The sequence below is a fragment of the Oncorhynchus kisutch genome, linkage group LG24 (genome assembly GCF_002021735.2).
Source record: "Oncorhynchus kisutch isolate 150728-3 linkage group LG24, Okis_V2, whole genome shotgun sequence".
Taxonomy (NCBI): Eukaryota; Metazoa; Chordata; class Actinopteri; order Salmoniformes; family Salmonidae; genus Oncorhynchus; species Oncorhynchus kisutch.
This window is the reverse complement of record NC_034197.2, coordinates 14,799,388-14,820,042: the sequence shown is the minus strand read 5'-3', so window position 1 is coordinate 14,820,042 and position 20,655 is coordinate 14,799,388. Positions and strand designations below refer to the sequence as shown.

General features: G+C 43.5%; 1 protein-coding gene across 1 annotated transcript in view; it reads right to left on the bottom strand.

Annotated features, from left to right (window-relative positions):
- Positions 1 to 3,900: 3,900 nt before the first annotated feature.
- Positions 3,901 to 20,655, bottom strand: part of LOC109869826 (nucleolar protein 4-like) — a 28,500-nt gene continuing 11,745 nt past the window's right edge. Inside the window, exons 3-11 of the mRNA XM_020460094.2 lie at positions 18,378 to 18,489; positions 17,477 to 17,586; positions 14,055 to 14,196; positions 11,618 to 11,913; positions 11,280 to 11,465; positions 10,329 to 10,517; positions 10,011 to 10,130; positions 8,996 to 9,209; positions 3,901 to 8,770 (exon numbers count right to left, since the gene is read on the bottom strand). Of these exons, the coding sequence (XP_020315683.1) occupies positions 8,547 to 8,770; positions 8,996 to 9,209; positions 10,011 to 10,130; positions 10,329 to 10,517; positions 11,280 to 11,465; positions 11,618 to 11,913; positions 14,055 to 14,196; positions 17,477 to 17,586; positions 18,378 to 18,489 (1,593 nt within the window). The 3' untranslated portion in view covers positions 3,901 to 8,546. The remainder of the gene's footprint in view (positions 8,771 to 8,995; positions 9,210 to 10,010; positions 10,131 to 10,328; positions 10,518 to 11,279; positions 11,466 to 11,617; positions 11,914 to 14,054; positions 14,197 to 17,476; positions 17,587 to 18,377; positions 18,490 to 20,655) is intronic.

The following is a 20,655-nucleotide window of genomic DNA, read 5'->3' as shown; positions in this document are numbered from 1 at the left end:
TGAAATGTGGCAAAAGGTCGCAAAGTTCAAGGGGGCCGAATACTTTCGCAAGGCACTGTACTTCACTAGTTTTACACTGACTGAAGTTGCCAACCAGGTTTACTCCAGTTACTGTAGCTAAGCATTTGATTGAACCTTTGTTTATGTATTGTTATTGTCATTGAGATTAAATGTCTTTCACAAAAGAGACCTGTAGACACAAGCCTCATTTATACCTGGTTCTAACATGAATGCTTTGTCCTGATCTTTTCCACATTCTGATTGTGCCCACATTTTCAGACAGGTGTAGATTATTAAAAGACGCATTGTGATCTGCTTGTGATCATATCTTCCTGTCGTCCTCAGGACCCATTGGCGGTGTTTTCACAGGCAGCCCAATTCTGATATATATTTTTTCCAACTAATTGGTCTTTTGACCAATCACATCAGATCTTTTCCATCAGACCAATTAGTGAAAAAAAAGATCAGAATTGGGATGCCTGTGTAAATGCAGCCATTGTGTCTGGATATCTTACAAGTGTAAACGGATCAGGATAGTGAAACCATTTAAAATCATAATTGGATCATTATCCCACCTTTTTTTTAAATCAATGACAGGTGGAACCATTGACTTATGGCATCAATATGTGTCTTAAAATAAATAAGAGGGACGAGGAAATCTGGTCACGATGCTGACACAGTGGACAGAAATGAGACACATTTTAACACCATGTGTAGACATATTGCTGAGAATATGGGCACAATCAGAATGTGGACAAGATCAAGACAAAATACCTATGTTAGTCAGACTCCTGAGTGGTGCAGTGGTCTAAGGCACTGCATTGCATTGCTACCTGTGCCACTAGAGATTCTGGGTTCGAGTCCAGGCTCTGTCGCAGTGTTGTCTTGGTTAGGGGAGGGTTTGGCCGGCAGGGATATCCTTGTCCCATCGCTCACTAGCGACTCCAGTGCCTGTTTGGGTTAGGGGAAGGTTTGGCCTTGTCCCGTTGTGCACTAGTGACTTCTGTGGTGGGCTGGGCACAGTGCATGCTGACACGATCGCCAGGTGTACTGTGTTTCCTCTGACACACTGGTGCGGTTGGGTTGTGTTTCAGAGAACTCACTGCTCTCAACCTTTGCCTCTCCTGAGTCATACGGTAGTTGCAGCGACAAGACTGTAACTACCAATTGGATACCACGAAATTGGGGAACTAAAAATGTTCCACTCTCTACAGACATGAGAATCTCTTATCCAGCATGCTCTCAAATGGTTGGATCAACATGAAGTTGAGGGTTAGGGTTGAACTGGGATGTGGACATAAAGCTAGGGTTAGATTTAGGGTTGAACTGGGATGTGGACATAAAGCTAGGGTTAGATTTAGGGTTGAACTGGGATGTGGACATAAAGCTAGGGTTAGATTTAGGGTTGAACTGGGATGTGGACATAAAGCTAGGGTTAGATTTAGGGTTGAACTGGGATGTGGACATAAAGCTAGGGTTAGATTTAGGGTTGAACTGGGATGTGGACATAAAGCTAGGGTTAGATTTAGGGTTGAACTGGGATGTGGACATAAAGCTAGGGTTAGATTTAGGGTTGAACTGGGATGTGGACATAAAGCTAGGGTTAGATTTAGGGTTGAACTGGGATGTGGACATAAAGCTAGGGTTAGATTTAGGGTTGAACTGGGATGTGGACATAAAGCTAGGGTTAGATTTAGGGTTGAACTGGGATGTGGACATAAAGCTAGGGTTAGATTTAGGGTTGAACTGGGATGTGGACATAAAGCTAGGGTTAGATTTAGGGTTGAACTGGGATGTGGACATAAAGCTAGGGTTAGATTTAGGGTTGAACTGGGATGTGGACATAAAGCTAGGGTTAGATTTAGGGTTGAACTGGGATGTGGACATAAAGCTAGGGTTAGATTTAGGGTTGAACTGGGATGTGGACATAAAGCTAGGGTTAGATTTAGGGTTGAACTGGGATGTGGACATAAAGCTAGGGTTAGATTTAGGGTTGAACTGGGATGTGGACATAAAGCTAGGGTTAGATTTAGGGTTGAACTGGGATGTGGACATAAAGCTAGGGTTAGATTTAGGGTTGAACTGGGATGTGGACATAAAGCTAGGGTTAGATTTAGGGTTGAACTGGGATGTGGACATAAAGCTAGGGTTAGATTTAGGGTTGAGGCTAAAGACAAGTTCAGGATATCCCCCCTTTAATAATCAACAAGTATAAGTATTAAGAGTGGGGAGGAACACAGTGTTTGTGGCCAGAGCCACCAGGTTCAGTAGGCCAGGGTTAACGTGTTAGTCTATTTCTGATCAGTAGCATGCAGGGAGAACGTGTACACACTGGGATCATGTTTGCAGACTGCGCTGTTCCAATAGTTCCAATAGCACATGTTCCAATAGGAACTTCCATGTTAACACAGTGTTCCCTGAAGTGTTCAGTAATGCTCAGTACTGTTATGTGTCAACAACAACAGTCTCCTAGCAGTAAAGTATCGCTCAGGTGACCGCCACACGTTTCTGGTCAACACTGAAGCAGAAAGATCAAAGGATAAACTCTGGAGAATAAGATAGTGTTATAATACAAATAATACATTGAAATAATAAGTTAGTTACTGTTATAGTACAGTTACAATGCAACCCCACTGAGCTTTAGAGGTGTGATAAATTGCTGCATGTGAAGCATGAGAGAGGGAAACCCAGCTTGTGCTCCTGGCATGGTACTTTCTTGGCATGTCAAGGTAGGACATAGCTCTCCCTCCAACTGGATGCTTATACATTTCCATAAATGTGCCCAGATTGTGAAATAGCTTTTGCCTTTTGTTCCCAGCCAGAAGCATGTAAACCTGCAACCAATCCTTCTTTAATGAAGCCATTGCTAAGGCCTGCATTCAAACCGAAGAGGCCACAAGGGAGATTGTCAGATTGAAATGGACTGCAATTGAAGGACAACTGCATTGGTATTATTTCTTCACATGATGCAGAACACTCTCAGTTCTTTGGAATGAGTGCACTATAATAACTTTACACTCACACACACTCACTTAGTCACAGATACTGTCCAATATCTTCCATGTTAGGACTGAGGTCATTCTCTCAAACACACATGCTATTAGCAGCTAAGTATGGGCATAAACAACACCTTTAACATACATTAAGCCCATAGAAAATCCCACAGTTTTGCAGTCAGCTCTGTTACTGTCAGCTAGCCGTGGTCCTATGCTGCTCCCCTGTGAATGTTATTGGTTGATTGCTGAAGTTTAACTGGACGGCTGCTTGCAATCTCCATGCTGCTGCTTTCTGGCTCGTTGCTGATCTCTTGTGGAATTAGGCTGTCACTGCAGTCTTTTACATAGCGGTACACTGTCCGAAGACCCCCTAAGAAAATAGACATTTACTCTGTTCCCTCGTTCTCGAGTGTTGTTCGATGGGCTTGCATCTTATGACATCATCATTCTACTAGCTGCTTGAGCCTGATGAACTGAAAATGCATTCTTCTCTCTGTGTCATCAGCACGACAGGTTGAGTACTGCACACTCTAGACATATTTGAGGACTTGGGAGGAGTCTTTGTATAGCGTACACTAGCTCATTTAAAAAAAAAAGTGATTGGCAAGGCAAAGGTAAAAATGTGACAGAGTATGGACATATCTTTATAACTGTGTTGGACGCTGTGGATATAGACACATTTAAGAGGTGCAGCAGCTCAGATAGTGACATTGAACATGATTATGTACTACTGCATCTGTATCCTGGTCATTCTGTGAATATATATTGGCACAAAGAGACTGAAGAGGCACCATGGCAACAGAGAAGAGCTTGTGGAGCACGTCTATCCACAAGGCTACTCCATCTCTCCCATACATTCTCTGCTCTCCACCCCCAATCAAAGAAAGCAATTCAAGTAGCCAAGTTTCGGGTTTGATAGCGCATCACACTGTTTTATTCAGTTACTGACATCTCAGAAGAGAGCCTTGCAATGCTGCTGTTGGTAACCAACATTTTTTACCGTAGCGTTGACGTTACACTGAAAAAAAGCGCTATTTCAAAACAAACACAAGTCCCTCATCAATAGTGATATGTCAGAGGCAGAGAATATCCTGTCTGGGCGGCTTTGCATGAAACAAACGACAATTTTTCTGCCTTTTCTTTTGTCTTTTTAGTCGCTTCACATATATCAATAAATATTTATACCTATAAACACTTTTCAAAAAAATCTAAATATTCAGTCACAGGTACTGGAAAAAGCTCCACTTTTAGATCACAATGATTAATGTACAAAACAATGATACACGTTTCATATAAATGTCATGGTAATAGGTAGAGAGTCTCTGCTGTCATCAGCAAAGATCATAATGGATAAAAAATAAACTCAGAGATTCAGCGTTTCCTGAGGTTCCTGTGTTCCCCCTTGAGGACCAGGAGAGGGGGAATGGCTTTTACATCACATCACCGAGGAGCTGTTACGAAAGGTCAAAGTGTTCCTTATAACAACCAGGGAATGTGATCACAAAAGAATCATCGTAAAATGATTGCCTGCCACTATGTTCCAACTACTGCACACATGTTATATTATTCAATGTTTTGTGTTTCTCAGTAATTGAGTTAAATGCTAATGAATCAATTGCGCACCAGGTGCTATGAGCTGCTATCAGCATGTTAAAGAGGGCTATTCAGCAGGGGGAAAACTGGTAGGTTATCTGCAATCCTTCAGTGGGGGATCCGTGTATCATTATGCTACTGATAAATATCAGACAGAGGTAGGCTATTCATGGTGCACTTTGAACTGGCGTGACACTCCCTCTCACTCCAGAATCCCTATAGGGCTATCAGCCATCATCAGATATCAACCCCATCCTGGTTGTCTTAGTCTATCCTCACTTTGGCCATGTGAATGTCATCTGACCTGACCACCATTCAAAGCAGTCCCACCTGTCTGCATTTGATGCAATGCACTAAAGACATGTCTGAGTAAATATAAACGGGCGGGGTAGGGTGAGAAAGTAACATGGACGAAAAGTAAAAGTCTTTTGAAAAATCTGTACATGTAAACATCACACTTTCACTGAGTCCAAAAAACAAGAAGGAAAAAAATACAAAGCGTCACATTGGTATACAGGAAATGACACCCCCGCACAGAACTGCAGTCTCTGGCCAATGCAGGAGAAGTAACAAAGAAAGTAATATCAAGAACAATATACGTTTTTACAAAGCACCACCAACTGATAAGTTAAAACAGGCAAGGGATGAAACGGAGTAGATTTTTCTGGAACAGTGCTGTACCCCACAGAAAAACGATTTAGATTTCAAATGTTTCTTTTACAGCCCTTTGAACAGTTATACAAACATCTGACCACATCAGCAATGCACAAGCTACTAGGGCTTTTACGCTCAGTTTTTTTTTTTTTTAAATCAAACATCTATACATTACATTGTCCTGCCTATGCAAAGAGAAATCCCACTGGCCACTAAAATGTGTCTACAAATGGTTGTGTTTTCATTGGTCACAGTAGCTGCAGCACACATCAAATGTAGCTCGTAGTCTTAAAACAAATTAAGAAGAGAAAGTTATCTCTTCCTTTTTTTGAACACACAAAGCAAAGTGATGCATTAGTTAAACGTGGATATGAATAGAATTAAGATCAACCTGGCATCAGTAAAATAATGAAGTGTAGATAGTAGTTTCCTGATGGCTGTTGGAAATGATGGCTGGCCAAAAGTAGACAAGGGGCAAATGGAGGTGGAGGAGACATGGAAGACATTTATGAGTACTGGGACAGAGCCCCAGGTAGCGATCAAGTTGATTGATAAAGTCTATCCAAAGGAGTCTATCCAAATTAACCGAGTTCACGTGGACGCCTGAGCCTTCCTTGATTTTTCAAAATAACATTTTGTAAAGCCTGAATAGTGTAGCTAAAATACAATTTCGGAAGTCTGATGTGTGCAAAATATAATTAGCTTCTTAAAGCAGTACTTTACTTGTGTTGCTAGTAAAAATTCAGATTGAAGTAATTTAGTTTTTAAGACAATGAGATTGGATGAGTCTGGCTTGAGCCTTGCCATAAACTTTATAACCCAGTATTGTGCATTTTAAGAGTGCTTATGTGTTCCACATCAAATTATCCATACGATCAGGGGCGCAACTTTGGTTTTAGAAGTGGGTGGACATATCTTTTTTTTTTTTTTTTCATCCAGTTGGATAAACAGTCCAAACAGTCTACCCGACCGCTCAGAGGCATCTTCATGGTCCTAAAGCACACCTTGCCTCATTTTGTGTCACATTCCAATGATACAACTGTGAGGGGGGCAAAAATGCCAATTTCAGAATGTGTCCCCACCCCCCATCCCCAGTGAAAGTTGCACCCCTGCATACAATTATCAGTTGAGTGGACAAAAATATCTACATTTAAAACGATACAGACAACCAAAATGAAAAGCAAAACACACACTCATATCAGCTCTCATCATGTACCACCATCACCATCCCATTGTCAAGCACGTTTCGCTTAAATGTGTCAGTTGAATTTATGAATCAAGTATGATGTTCTGTCACAAAGTCTGGTTACAAATATGTACCATGTTATTTCATCCTGAGCTGTAAAGTGCTTCCAAACTTGCAATAGATTATACATTTGAAATATAATAAAGCAGACCAATTATGGCATGGATGGTGACCATGAATAAATTACAGATTATTCTGTGCATGTCATTTTAAACATAGACTGACCGGTTCTTGGATTGATCATCCCAGCAGTTGAGTTAATATATGTGCTGCTGACTTCAATCGTTTATGATAAATGACACTGAAATATATTCCTCTCTGGTATGAATTATCTGACAAATCCATAAGGTGCTGACCAGGTTGATTGCGTGAAATAATTGTTTTCTTTGTTTTCGAATGTTACGTTTACAGAGCAAACTGGTTTACAATGTCTTGTACAAAAGAGCGTTGAAACGGGCCACTCCACATCACTTCACACAACAAACAGAAAGAAAAAAAAACAACACACAGTAATGCTAACGTTCAACAACAATAACAAAAGTAGATAAATATAATTCTTACAACACATTTCTTAGTGCTGAGTGCTCCACTGACTGGCCTGTCTGTGTATCTGTTTAGAGAAAGGATGTGCTCTGCTTATGGCTACGGTACTCTGTGCTGCCCCCCACGTACAGCGCACACACCATAGCAAGAGATTGTGAGGGTAAACTGTGACGCGATCACACATTTTCAAGATTGTCTTTTGCTACTTTTTTTTTTTTTTTCAGTGTTGTGTTTGATAGCGCAACGTCTGTTGATGAGAAATGCAAAGACGGATAGGAAAGAGGAGTTGAGGCAGAGAGGATATGGTGGGATTTGGAGGGAAATCTTTTTCTATAGCAGGCCAACAGCTGTCACAAGGAGCGCAATGCATTCCTCATACAATTCCATGTCACGACCACGTGACGTTCACGAGACAAAGTTCGTACGCAACCACGTGCTGTTCATATCTCACTGACCTTAAAACAATACAAACTCTTACAAAACTCTTACAATTGGACTAGGAAATATTCTCATGTTTCAGATCATTCCGTGTCCTATTCACATTTGTCTGATTGGTGCCATTCAAGGAAAGGCTTCCGTTATATTAGAGACAAAGAAGAGCAACGTTCAAAACAAAGAACAATGAAGCTACAGTGCTGCCATGGGATATTATTTCTTTCATTCCTCCTTCCATTTACACAGCATTCCTGATTGACAACTAACGTTTCTGCTCCCAGTGGAGCCTCACAAAGTATGGGATGTTTGTTTTTCAGTTTAGCTCATCACACTGAGACTGAAAGCATGGGGAGGAGGTAGAGGTACCACGAGAAGACCTCCTTTTGCACAAAGTCTCACAAAAAGCCATCATGACTATGTGGATATTGGCTTGACTTGCCAAAATGGTATATCCACGCATGCACATTTACTGATTATCTTCCATATTGCACCTTGTTCCACACTTTTCCCAGAAGCAGTAACCTTTCGCCTACGAGCCAAAGCCTATAGGCTTGGAAACATTACAGTGCTTTACCCTACAGGTTTAGCATCCCTGTTTGCATACCTACATCTTCAAACTTTAAAAACTACTGCTGAGATGAACAGATCAGTTACAGAAGGTCAAATCTGAAGCAGCAAAACATGTTTGACAATTACCTCCTCAGAGCTTAGAAAAGAGCATCCACTGAAGGAGGTGACTTCGGGGTGTTTCTGGAGAATGGATGAAGTGGGTAGGGTGTAGGTTTGTTATGGGAATGGCAGAAGTTTACTGGGCACTAAGATCAGTGTGAAATGATGGACTATATTCTTATTTTAATTGTTTCTGCTCCTGTGATATATAAACTGTGAATGTGTACCATATATCTACCATCTGCTGTATATGGCCCAATTGTGCAATGCAGTTTTACTCTTATTCTTTACTTTGACTCTTTATTCAGTTGAGTGTATAGATGTCTGACTGTGTGTGACTGAGGGTGATAGTGCAGACGGAGAGTCTGGTGGAGACGGCCCGGTTCGGCCCGGTCGGGCCTGGTTCTGTTTCAGTTATGCTGCAGGATTAGGTTTTCCAGCTCATCTGCGGAGCGGAGCAGGAAGGCGGCAGACTCTCGATACCCGGCGATGAGCTGCCGCACCGCTGTGACCTCAGGGGGGCTGAGCTGAGCCGAGGCTCCTCCCCCGCCTCCACCCTGACCACCGTGACTGTTAGAACTGGAGGAAGAGGAGGAGGTGGGAGCCACAGACTTCATACTGAGATCAGTGGGACCTGGAGAGAGAAATGATGGTTTGCTGTAAATTTGATTACCCCATACAGTAAAGAAAGAGTATTGATATACACAGGGTCTATAGAAAATGTAACGTTATTGATATACATTATAGGCAATAATTAATCACACTAATATAGATACAGGCACATACAAACACACATGGACAAACACATTCCCATTGACTCTAGGTCTAGGAATATAGGAATTGGGTTAAAGCTAATTACCATTAGTCTGTGTGGTGGCACCGGTGGTCGGCAGGTTGTTGCCGATTGCCCCGTAACTGTGGAAGCTGTAGTTGAGGCCTCCGTTGGTACCATTGGTGTAGACTGGGTCCTGGGTTTGGGACTGGGAGTAGGCTGAGGCAGCCAGGGAGAAGCCTGAGGGGGCCCCTGAGGCTGGGTCCCTGGAGCCGTTCTTATCAACAGTAGCAAGTTCCTCCTAGGGGAGTAGTTACAATAGTTATTACACTGTACTTACAGGAAGAAGAACATAGAAATTTGAACATGTAAAGTATTAGCAAGATACACAGTAAACGAATATACTGTAGCTACTTACAGATGTACTATCTTAATTTGTTCACTCTGTTGTCGCAGAGAATGTGCAAATTGTAGTGTACTCGTGGTTTAAAAAGGCTTCTAAAGTTTGTAATGTCCACTTTAAAATGTCAGACTTTACGTATTCTAACAACAAAAAATGATCAACCCCTACAAAAATGTCCATTCAATTATAATCCAAATAATAATTCACATTCCCTGTTGCAGCAGGATTATATTCCTGCTGTGAGAAACTGGTCAAGTTAAGATAGAACATCTGTACTGCACATACTGCTAGTGATGTTACCAACCTTTCTATAAATTGTAATTATTTGGCCCCTATGGCCTATTTATTGCCTTACCTCCCTAATCTTACTACATTTGCGCACACTGTATATAGGTTTTTCGATTGTGTTTTTGACTGTACGCTTGTTCATCCCATGTGTAACTCTGTGTTGTTTGTGTCACACTGCTTTGCTTTATCTTGGCCAGGTCGCAGTTGTAAAGGAGATCTTGTTCTCAACTGGCCTACCTGGTTAAATAAATGTAAAATCTATTTTTTTTTTATTAAAATAAAAACTTTTCTGTAAATATTCCAGAATAACACACTCTTTATCTACTGTCATGGATAAACAAACACACAAATGAATACACTCGAAAATCACATTAATGAACGAATACACACTTGCTGTGAACACACACTCACAGGGCCTTGATAGACATCTAGTCGCATCCTCTTGGCAGCATTGCGTGTCTCACTTTCACAAGCAGCAGCAAGAATGTTCTCTGCCATGGCAGAGGTGAGGTGGGGAGGTGTGGGCCGTGTCTGTCAGCACAGACAAAACAGAGACAGTGTTAAGGGTGTGCATTAGAACATTACAGTGCGAGTGAATTTAGTGAACATTTATGCATGTTCATGAAACGTGTACATTGTGGCAGATAAAAAAAAAAGCATAGCTTTCTACAAATCCTGGCCGTCCAAGTCTCGAAAAACAATCAGAATGTGGAGGGGAACAGTGCCTACCTCAAAACCAACCTTCTTCAAACGGCGGCAGGACTTGAGGTAGGTGCGGATGCGCTTGCGGGAGCGCTCCTGGAACTCAGGGAACTGTCGGCTGCATGACTCGATGATGGCCTGGATCTTCTCCTTGGGCTGCTTGGAGATGGGCACCATGCGGTCCAGGTTCTCATCCACAAACAGACGAACAAACATCTGAGAAGGCAGAGATGGAGGGGGAAGGGAGGAGAGAGGGGGGGTTGGGGTGTAGAGGGGAGGAGACGGGGAAGAGAGAGTTTATAAGGGAGACAAGAGAGGATGGGGGGTGTAGAGGGGGGGGGAGAGGGAGAAGAGGGAGTTTATAAGGGAGATGGGAGGATGGGGGGTGTAGAGGGGAGGAGAGGGAGAAGAGGGAGTTTATAAGGGAGATGGGAGGATGGGGGGTGTAAAGGGTAGAGAGAGGACGGGGGTGTAGAGTAGGGGGAAGCAGGAGAGGGAGGTGTAAACGGGGGAAAAAGAGCCAAAGCAGAAAGGGGGAGCAGCCAGGGCGGTGGAGCATGAAATAGGGTGGAAAGAAAAAGAGAAGGGATAAAGAGGGGGGAGAGAAGAAAGAAGATATACTGAATACCAAAGATTTGAAGCATGTCATTTCACATTTTAACTCTGACATTCCTATTCTTTAGAAAAAGAGCAAACATGACTTCTTTGTTGATATTTGGGTTGCATAAAGACCAAATGTGTTGCATAAAGACCAAATGTGTTGCATACAGACCAAATGTGTTGCATAAAGACCAAATGTGTTGCATAAAGACCAAATGTGTTGCATAAAGACCAAATGTGTTGCATAAAGACCAAATGTGTTGCATAAAGACCAAATGTGTTGCATAAAGACCAAATGTGTTGCATACAGACCAAATGCTAAGTAATACAACCATTGAAGTCTATATTTACAAGTGACAGTTGTGATGGGACTCTTACATTGAAGGCTTTCAGCCTCTCTGGGTCCATTCCCTCTGCATCAGTGATCTTGTCACTGTCGTCATGGTCGTCGTGATCGTCATCATCATCATCAATGATCTGAGCACGCCCAGAGGTCAAGTCCTCAGCGCTCATGCTCAGTTCAGTCTTCACTGAGTCATAGCTTCCGGAGCTGTACTGAGGAGACTAAACACAAACACACACAAAGACAAACACACATACACATACACACATAGACACACACACACACATCGCTATTGAAGAAACAGTTGAGGACACAAAGTAATGTTCAAGTTCCCTATCAAAAGACAATATTCAAAAACCTTCGCTATCATTACCTTGTTGCCGTAGTCTGGATTCCCGGGGCACTTCCTGGTGGAGTCAGTTGGGTAGGGCGTCCCAACAGGGCTCCCCACAGGCAGCAATCTGTCGGTCAGATTGACTGGTTGCTGGTCCTCTGAGGAGGAAGAGGAGGAGGTGGTGGTGCTGAAGTCCAGGGGAGCACTCACCCCATTCTCAGTCACCTCCCTGTACGGAGCCAATCCATCTGGAGGGACAGCGCCCACAACCATCGCCTCTGGAGGGGTCAGGGCTGGCAGACCGTGGCCGCTGCCACTCTCAGAGGAGTCATCATCTGTCAGAGAGAGCAGGAGAGAGAGAAACGGTAAAGAGATGGAAACACTGATGGAAAATCCACTGATGGAAACACCACTGATGGAAAATCCACTAGATGGACACAAGACTGATGGAAACACCACGGATGGAAACACCACTGATGGAAACACCACTGATGGAAACACCACTGATGGAAACACCACTGATGTAAAAATCCACTGATGGAAACACCACTGATGTAAAATCCACTGATGGAAACACCACTGATGGAAACACCACTGATGTAAAATCCACTGATGGAAACACCACTGATGGAAACACCACGGATGGAAAATCCACTGATGGAAACACTGATGGAGACACCACTGATGGAAAATCCACTGATGGAAAATCCACTAGATGGACACAAGACTGATGGAAACACCACTGATGTAAAATCCACTGATGGAAACATCACTGATGTAAAATCCACTGATGGAAACACCACTGATGGAAAATCCACTGATGGAAAATCCACTAGATGGACACAAGACTGATGGAAACACCACTGATGTAAAATCCACTGATGGAAACACCACTGATGTAAAATCCACTGATGGAAACACCACTGATGTAAAATCCACTGATGGAAACACCACTGATGGAAAAATCCACTGATGGAAAATCCACTGATGGAAACACCACTGATGGAAACACCACTGATGGAAACAAGACTGATGGAAACAAGACTGATGGAAACACCACTGATGGAATCCCCACTGATGGAAACACCACTGATGTAAAAATCCACTGATGGAATCACCACTGATGGAAACACCACTGATGTAAAATCCACTGATGGAATCCCCACTGATGGAAACACCACTGATGTAAAAATCCACTGATGGAATCACCACTGATGGAAACACCACTGATGTAAAATCCACTGATGGAATCACCACTGATGAAAACACCACTGATTGAAACACCACTGATGGAATCACCACTGATGGAAACACCACTGCACCTATTCCCAGCAACGCAAGGTAGTATAATGATTTACAGATTTATGTTTAAATACCATTCATTTAAAAAAATCTCACCATTACACCATTTTGAATGAAAATGCAAACAGACAAATCCTGCCAATAGAGTTTTTGCTAATGGTCCAAGCTAGGTTGGTGTGTTGAGAGGATGCGCTGTGTGGCTGTTGTTTTTGATGGAGTAAATGTGTACATGTTTTTGTTTGCTCAATCATTTCTCTCCTTAGTTGGGGGAGGGGTCGACACGCTATATGTTGTGCTGTCAGAGTGTTTGTATAGGAAGAGGGGGGTATTGGGGTCAGCTGTCAGAGTGTTTGTATAAGAAGAGGGGGGTATTGGGGTCAGCTGTCAAACTATTAGGGTGTGCTTTTGCAGTGGAGGCTTGAGTTATGATGGGAGGTTTCAAACGGGGGAAGGATGGAGATGGGGAGGGAGGGAGGGAGGAAGGGAGGAGGGGGAGAACATGATGGGATTGTGGGGGAGGACCTGATGGGGAAGAGGTGAAGGGGCGGAAACAGACCCTCACAAGGCTGGCATGTGAAGTATGAGGGAACTGTATTGATGTGTGACAATAACACTGTTGGGGGTATGCTGTTAAACCACAAAGACAGCTGATTTCTACCACTCTAACCATCGCCTTTTCCCTAAGGCAGGGGGGACCATCAAAGTCTCCCTTTCCTCCACTCAAATCTAAAAGGGCCCACTCACAGGGATTTCCATTGTTGTGCTGAGTCTGTGAGGCCTCGTATGTCTTTTTTCCATTGTGTTGACTACTAAGAATCCAGCCAGTGCAAAATCTGTGACTTTTTCTTGGAATACACTATTCAGTACAAACTGATAACCGGTTATCTATAGTGGATGTCCACTTTCCCTTCATGAGGTAGTCATGGATGGAGGTGGGGGTGGGGGGAGGCCCTTAGGCATTAGGGATTAAGGTTGGGTTGGGGTACTGAAACACTCTACATGAAGGGGGAGTTGGTTTGATTAGTACATTAATAACAACACATGTTGCTGCCTATACTGTGAGCACACACACACACACCTGTTAATGTACACACCAACTCCAACTCATCCATTGTGTGTAAGCAGGAACATACTGCACACAAACACACAAGCACAAAAAGGCCAGCAGTTTTACCGTCCTCCTCTTTGAGTGTGGTCTGTGGGCTTTGTACATTCTCTCCATTGGGGGGACTGAGCTCAGGGACAGGGGGGCGCTCAGCAGAGACCCACGTGGGCTCAGTCATATCCATGTCCTCACTGCTCACCGAACTGTCATCCTGAGGAGAGCGAGGAAGATTGAAGATTGAAGACACTTATCATTGAGACACTTATCAAGCTACGATTTCGTCCCCGAGGAGAAGTCTAGGAAAACTGAATAGGCTGCTGAAGAGAGCAGTAGACTGCACGAGGTAAATCACTCTCACTCAGGAAGACGAAGGCTAGACCAAAAAGCTTCCCCTTTGCCACTTTTCATTTGAGCTAGCAGTCAGGACATGTGCTAAACACGCATAATAATAGTATGGAAAGTACAGTCCACACTCAGTCCAAGTTTAGGCAATGCCATTTTCTCCTGAGGAAATCTCCTTATTAAATAATGTGTCTTGAAGCACTGTTATTTATAACTGTGGAATGTAGAAACCCCAAACTTGTTCACTCTAAAGGAACACAGCCAGGAGTGTTCAGGAGTAGCCTAGCAGTTAATTAAGTTTGCTGGTTTGATTCTCCTAGCATGCAAGGTGAAAAATTCTGCTGTTCTGCCCTGACTTTGGTAAATAATCTACTTACAAAGGAGGCCTGGTCTATATGCACTGTAAACCCCAAGGCATTTTTTAACTCAATACTTCTAGTAAGTTGTACTCAAAGTTAATGAAAAGTTATTATAACTTAAAAAGTTTATGTGGTACTGACTCAAAACTAAATGACAAGTCACACCAACTAAATTGTTTTAAGATATGATAATAAATGAACTTTTTTCCCAGCATGCTCTACTGCAGGTAGATTTTTTTGAATTATTTTTAATAGCTGTGTTTTTGCATGTACATTGGGTGATTGTTTGATTAAATGTTAGGCTACACAAGATACATGTTTTTTTAAATAATCTAATCCAATCATTGAATTTTTGCACCCGCTACTGAAATGGTTGTTCCAGTTTAAATGGCTTAGGTATTTTTCACCCACTGTTCTTAACCCTGGCAGTCATTATGAATGCAGGTTGTGGGTGAATACAAATTTCAAGTGTTGGATAGCCTAAAACTGGCTAGATTCCAATAGGAATTACAAATCACTTTGCAAGCCAGCATAATTTGATTTACAGTTAGGGTTGTAAAATGCTGGTAAATTTCCAATGTTTTCCATAAATCCTGGATGGAAGATTACTGGAATTTTGAGGGGGAATGTTATAGTATTTTGCAACCCTACTTGCAGGCCTGATGTGAGTTTCAGGCCACTGTATAAGGCCTTATTATATATGTGATGGTGCAATTATAATGATAATATTTGCCTAGGAACCCACCTCGTGAAGGCCACAGGACTGAACATGAAAGAATTCAACAACCATGTCCCTGTCACTAACAAATAGTCATGGGTGGTAACTCTACAATTCAATTGAAAATGCAATGGGAAATTATTAGAGACATGGCTTACTGGGGGCCTTAAATGTAAGTATACCTTACTCAAGAAAACTGCATTTGTATGCATTTGAAGGTAGTACTGCTCACTTCAGCTATTTAAGTTTATTTTCTTACATTTTTTTTTAGGTAATCGGTTTTCTCAAAATGTTTTAGTAGCCAGAACTTATCCGGTTTTACAGTGTGCATGACAAAATAACATCTACTGCTCTTGCCAGACCAGCGGTGTTGCAGATGGGGTTAGCTTATTATGAATACACTGGCTAATACCTTGCATCTATCATGAACGTATGAGAACACAGTTGGCCCCACATACAGAACAGAACAGTACAGTACAGTATAGTACAGTACAGTAAGAGCCAAGAACTGATACCCTCTGGAGGAAACACGACACAGTCCTCTGAGGGTTCTGTAGAGGGCTGAGGCACTTACTGAAGGCTCTATTAGGTACCAAGTGATGCATGGTGTAATAAAGAGAGAGAGGGGAGGAGAGAGAGAGAGGGGAGGAAAGAGAGAGAGAGAGAGGGGAGGAGAGATAGAGATAGAGAGGGGAGGAAAAATAGAGAGGGGAGAGAGATAGAGAGGGGAGAAGAGATAGAGAGGGGAGGAAAGATAGAGAGGGTAGAGAGATAGAGAGATAGAGGGTGAGAAAGGGGGAGAGAGAAGAGGAGAGAGGCAGAGACAGCTAGAAAGGGGTGAGTTGGAGAGTGATAAAGGATGAGGGAGACCTGAAGCGGCAGGCAGAAACATGGGATGTAAATAAATAGAATACCCTATTCTGTTCTATGTTAACCACCCTCCCAAACTTCCAATAGTGCACATTAGAAGGGCCCTCTGCAAGAACCCTCCACCACTCTTTCTGTTGCTGTTTTTTATTCTCTCGCTCTCTTGCTCTCTCTCTCTTACACATGCACATGCATGTCTAATTAATTTAGGCATTTATGCATGAATAAACAACGTGCACAATCTCCGACTTGAAAGCTGTGAAAAGTGACATCATTGATGACATAGGCTACCATGTCCTGCAGCCACAATGTCAACTGGGCAAGCAAAGGTGAGATTCATTCCAAACGGAACTGACTGAGCTGTATCACGGCAATATCTTCAAAATACACTATATATACAAAGGTATGTAAACACCCTTTCAAATTAGTGGATTTGGCTATTTCAGCCACAACCGTTGCTGACAGGTGTGTAAAATCAAGCACACCGCCATGCAATCTCCATAGACAAACATTGTCAGTAGAATGGCCTTAATGAAGAGCTCAGTGACTTACAACGTGGCACTGTCATAGGATGCCACCTTTCGAACAACTCAGTTCGTCAAATTTCTACCCTGCTGGAGCTGCCCCGGTCGACTGTATGTGCTGTTATTGTGAAGTGTAAACGTCTAGGATCAACAACGGTGATTTCCATACAATCCTACCGCGCGGGTGTGCGTACGAAGTCCAGTGTTGGAGTAGAATGAGGCAGAGTGTTGTCTCTGGTGTCACTCTCACGATACAGTAAACTACAGTGGCCTACAGCAGCCTACAGTAGCCTACAGCAGCCTACAGTAGCCTACAGCAGCCTACAGTAACCTACAGCAGCCTACAGCAGTCTACAGCAGCCTACAGTGGCATATAATCAAATCCTGTCAGTGTCTTTAGATTCTAATTGGTGAATCTGCTGCCTCCCTTGCTGTGTTTAGATAGTTGGTTGACCATAACATTGTCCTCACCCCTCCATCTTTTTTTTCATGGCACTTGATGTTATATTTCTAGTAGATCCTGCTAGGCCCTGTGCTGAATACAAAGTTCTAGACAAAGAAGATAAACTCGCATATGGAAACGTTACAAATGTTCCCCCTCCATCACCCCCCCCCCCCCCCCCTCCCCCTCCCCCAGCCCCCACCCCCCTCACACACACACACACACACTGTATGCCTTACCCGCTCATTGGCAGTCATGCACTGTAGTTTCATCTGTTTCAGGTAGGTGGCAGTCAGTGGCATGTTGTAGTCAATGAGGTCCGGAACCAAGGAGGTTGGTCGATCATTTTCTGTACAGAGAATACAGTAACACTCATACAGTAAGATCATTTCCAAAACAAACAATCAGGTAAAGCAAACTACGCATTAAGAGCTTTTTGAGTACTCCTACGTGCCATTTGGGCTCCGCAACACCCCTACTCTTTCTATTGGTTTTCTTTGACCGGAATGTCCATTCATCTGATCTGGTTCCTCTGATCTTAATCAGAGTCAAACTCTGATTAAAAGGCAATAATGACAACCATGGTGGCCCTTGAGATCTGGAGTCATGAACTGCTGTTTTAATGCTGCAACCTAAACAATGGGAAGCCCTCTGTGTTCCCAACCATGACCACTAGAGGGACCCCATGCTCCTTCTATTGGAACATTGTATTAATTATTTAGGACCTCTTGGGTCTTTGTTCCATCATTTGGCTTAATGATGGCCTCCACCTTTAATTGCCCCTAAAAATGGCTTACGAAACATTCACAGAGACTCACGACTATATATTTAAACGACAGATTGGACACTACGTTTAATGTTGGGAAGCTCATGAATATGGGGCTATAAATGTACTAGCAGTCAATTCAATGGGTCAATATGTACAGTAGCATTGCAATTCATCATTTTGACAAAGGTAGTAGGAAGGTGATATGCGTTATAACAATAACCCCCTATAAAGCTTTAGAAGGAATTGTTGCTATTCAGATAGATGTCAAATTAAAAGGAGTCTTTCTTATCAAACAAGACTTTAATAACTGATTAAATATATACAGACAATTAATAAACAGGAGCCAGTAAACTGACTTGGGAGTTAGTAACCTTTGAACTCTGCAGTGCTGGGATTGATGTGCATCCTCTTCTGACACTCTCCACAGTTCATTAGGAAGCGTGTCACTGCCTCCCTGGGCAGGAAGGCGTACGTCTCCGCTATCTGTGCCAGGGGAAAGGTCAGAAGGCACAGGTCAGGGCAGGAGTAGAGGAGGTATAAACTGTTATTAAAGCCTGGGATCAGTGAGTATGTTAATGCTGTGTTATCTGGGGTTGGCATGGTGAGGAAGGAATCCTTTCTCAATGCTCCAAAAACCTTTCTCTCTCTCACACACACATCTGCTGCTGATATCCTGACTGTTTGAATTGACCATCTACTTATTTCTGCTTTGATATCCCATGCTGGAGCTGGGGCCTTTTCTTCACCTGCTCTCTCTCTCTCAGCTGCAGCTGACTCATATATATTCCCCTCTCTCTCTCCCTCTCTATCTCCCTTCTCTGTTTATCTCTGCCTCTCTGCCCCCACTGGCGTTTCCCTGCTAAACAAGGCGACCTTCATGTGACCATGGCAAGGCAGCAGGGATGCCCAACTCACCCCCCTCTCCCCCTCCCCCAGGGCAGCATAGAGGGAAAGGCCGACCAGAGGAATCTGCACTTCCCAGAAGGCCAAGGTGACAGCTCCATATTATGCCCCTGCCCCAATGGCGCTCAGTGCTTCTCAAAAGGGTACGAGCTATGAGATGTGACAGGACCTCTCTACAGGGCAGGGGCGAGAGGCAAGAGAGGGAAATGGCCCTGGTCCCCAGGGGGTTTAACTGCCATGCTCCCTACAAAACTGTCTCACAACACAGACAAAGACCCCCCAGCTGCAGACACAGACTTGGCTCTTCAGACCTCACTAGATCCTAAATACACTGAGTGAATACAGTTGCAACATAGAACAATATAATCTAGGAATGCAATACACACAGGTGTAGATCTTACAGTGAAATGCTTACTTACAAGCCCTTAACCAACAAAGCAGTTTTACCAAAAATACCTAAAAAATAAGAAATAAAGTAACAAATAATTAAAGAGCAGCAGGGAAATAACAATAGCGAGGCTATATACAGGGGGTACCGGTACAATGTGTGGCGGCACCGGTTAGTCGAGGTAATTGAGGTAATATATACATGTGGGTAGAGTTATTAAAGTGACTTATGCATAGATAATAACAGAAAGTAGTGTAAAAGAGGGGGGGTGACAATGCAATTAGTCTGGGTAGCCATTTGATTAGATGATCAGTTGTCTTATGGCTTGGGGGTAGAAGCTGTTTAGAAGCCTCTTGGACCTAGACTGGCGCTCCGGTACCACTAGCCCTGTGGTAGCAGAGAGAACAGTCTATGACTAGGGTGGCTGGAGTCTTTGACCATTTTTAGGGCCTTCCTCTGACACCACCTTGTATAGAGGTCCTGGATGACAGGAAGCTTGGCCGCAGTGATGTACTGGGCTGTATGCACTACCCTTTGTAGTGCCTTGCGGTCGGAGGCCAAGCAGTTGCATACCAGGCGTAGATGCAACCAGTCCCCATTCCAGGCGTAGATGCAACCAACCATGCTCTCAATGGTGCAGTTGTAGAACCTTTTGAGTATCTGAGGAACCATGCCAAATCTTTTCAGTCTCCCGAGGGGAATAGGTTTTGTCATGCCTTCTTCACAACTGTCTTGGTGTGCTTGGACCATGTTAGTTGGTTGGTGAAGTGGACATCAAGGAACTTGAAGCTCTCAACCTGCTCCACTACAGCCCCGTCGATGAGAATAGGGACGTGCTCATTCCTCTTTTTCCTGTAGTCCACAATGATCTCCTTTGTCTTGATCACGTTGAGGGAGAGGTTGTTGTCCTGGCACCACACAGCCAGGTCTCTGACCTCCTCCCCATAGGCTGTCTAATCGTTGTTGGTGAACAGGCCTACAACTGTTGTGTCATCTGCAAACTTAACGATGGTGTTGGAGTCGTGCCTGGCCGTGCAGTCATGAGTGAACAGGGAGAACAGGAGGGGACTGAGCACGCACCCCTGAGGGGCCCCCGTGTTAAGGATCAGCGCGGCAGATGTGTTGTTACCTACCTTTACCACCTGGGGGCGGCCCATCAGGAAGTCTAGGATCCAGTTGCAGAGGGAGATGTTTAGTCCCAGGGTCCTTAGTGATGAGCTTTGAGGGCACTATGGTGTTGAACGCTGAGCTGTAGTCAATGAATAGCATTCTCACATAGGTGTTCCTTTTGTCCAGGTGTGAAAGGGCAGTGTGGAGCACAATAGAGATTGCATCATCTGTGGATCTGTTGGGGCGGT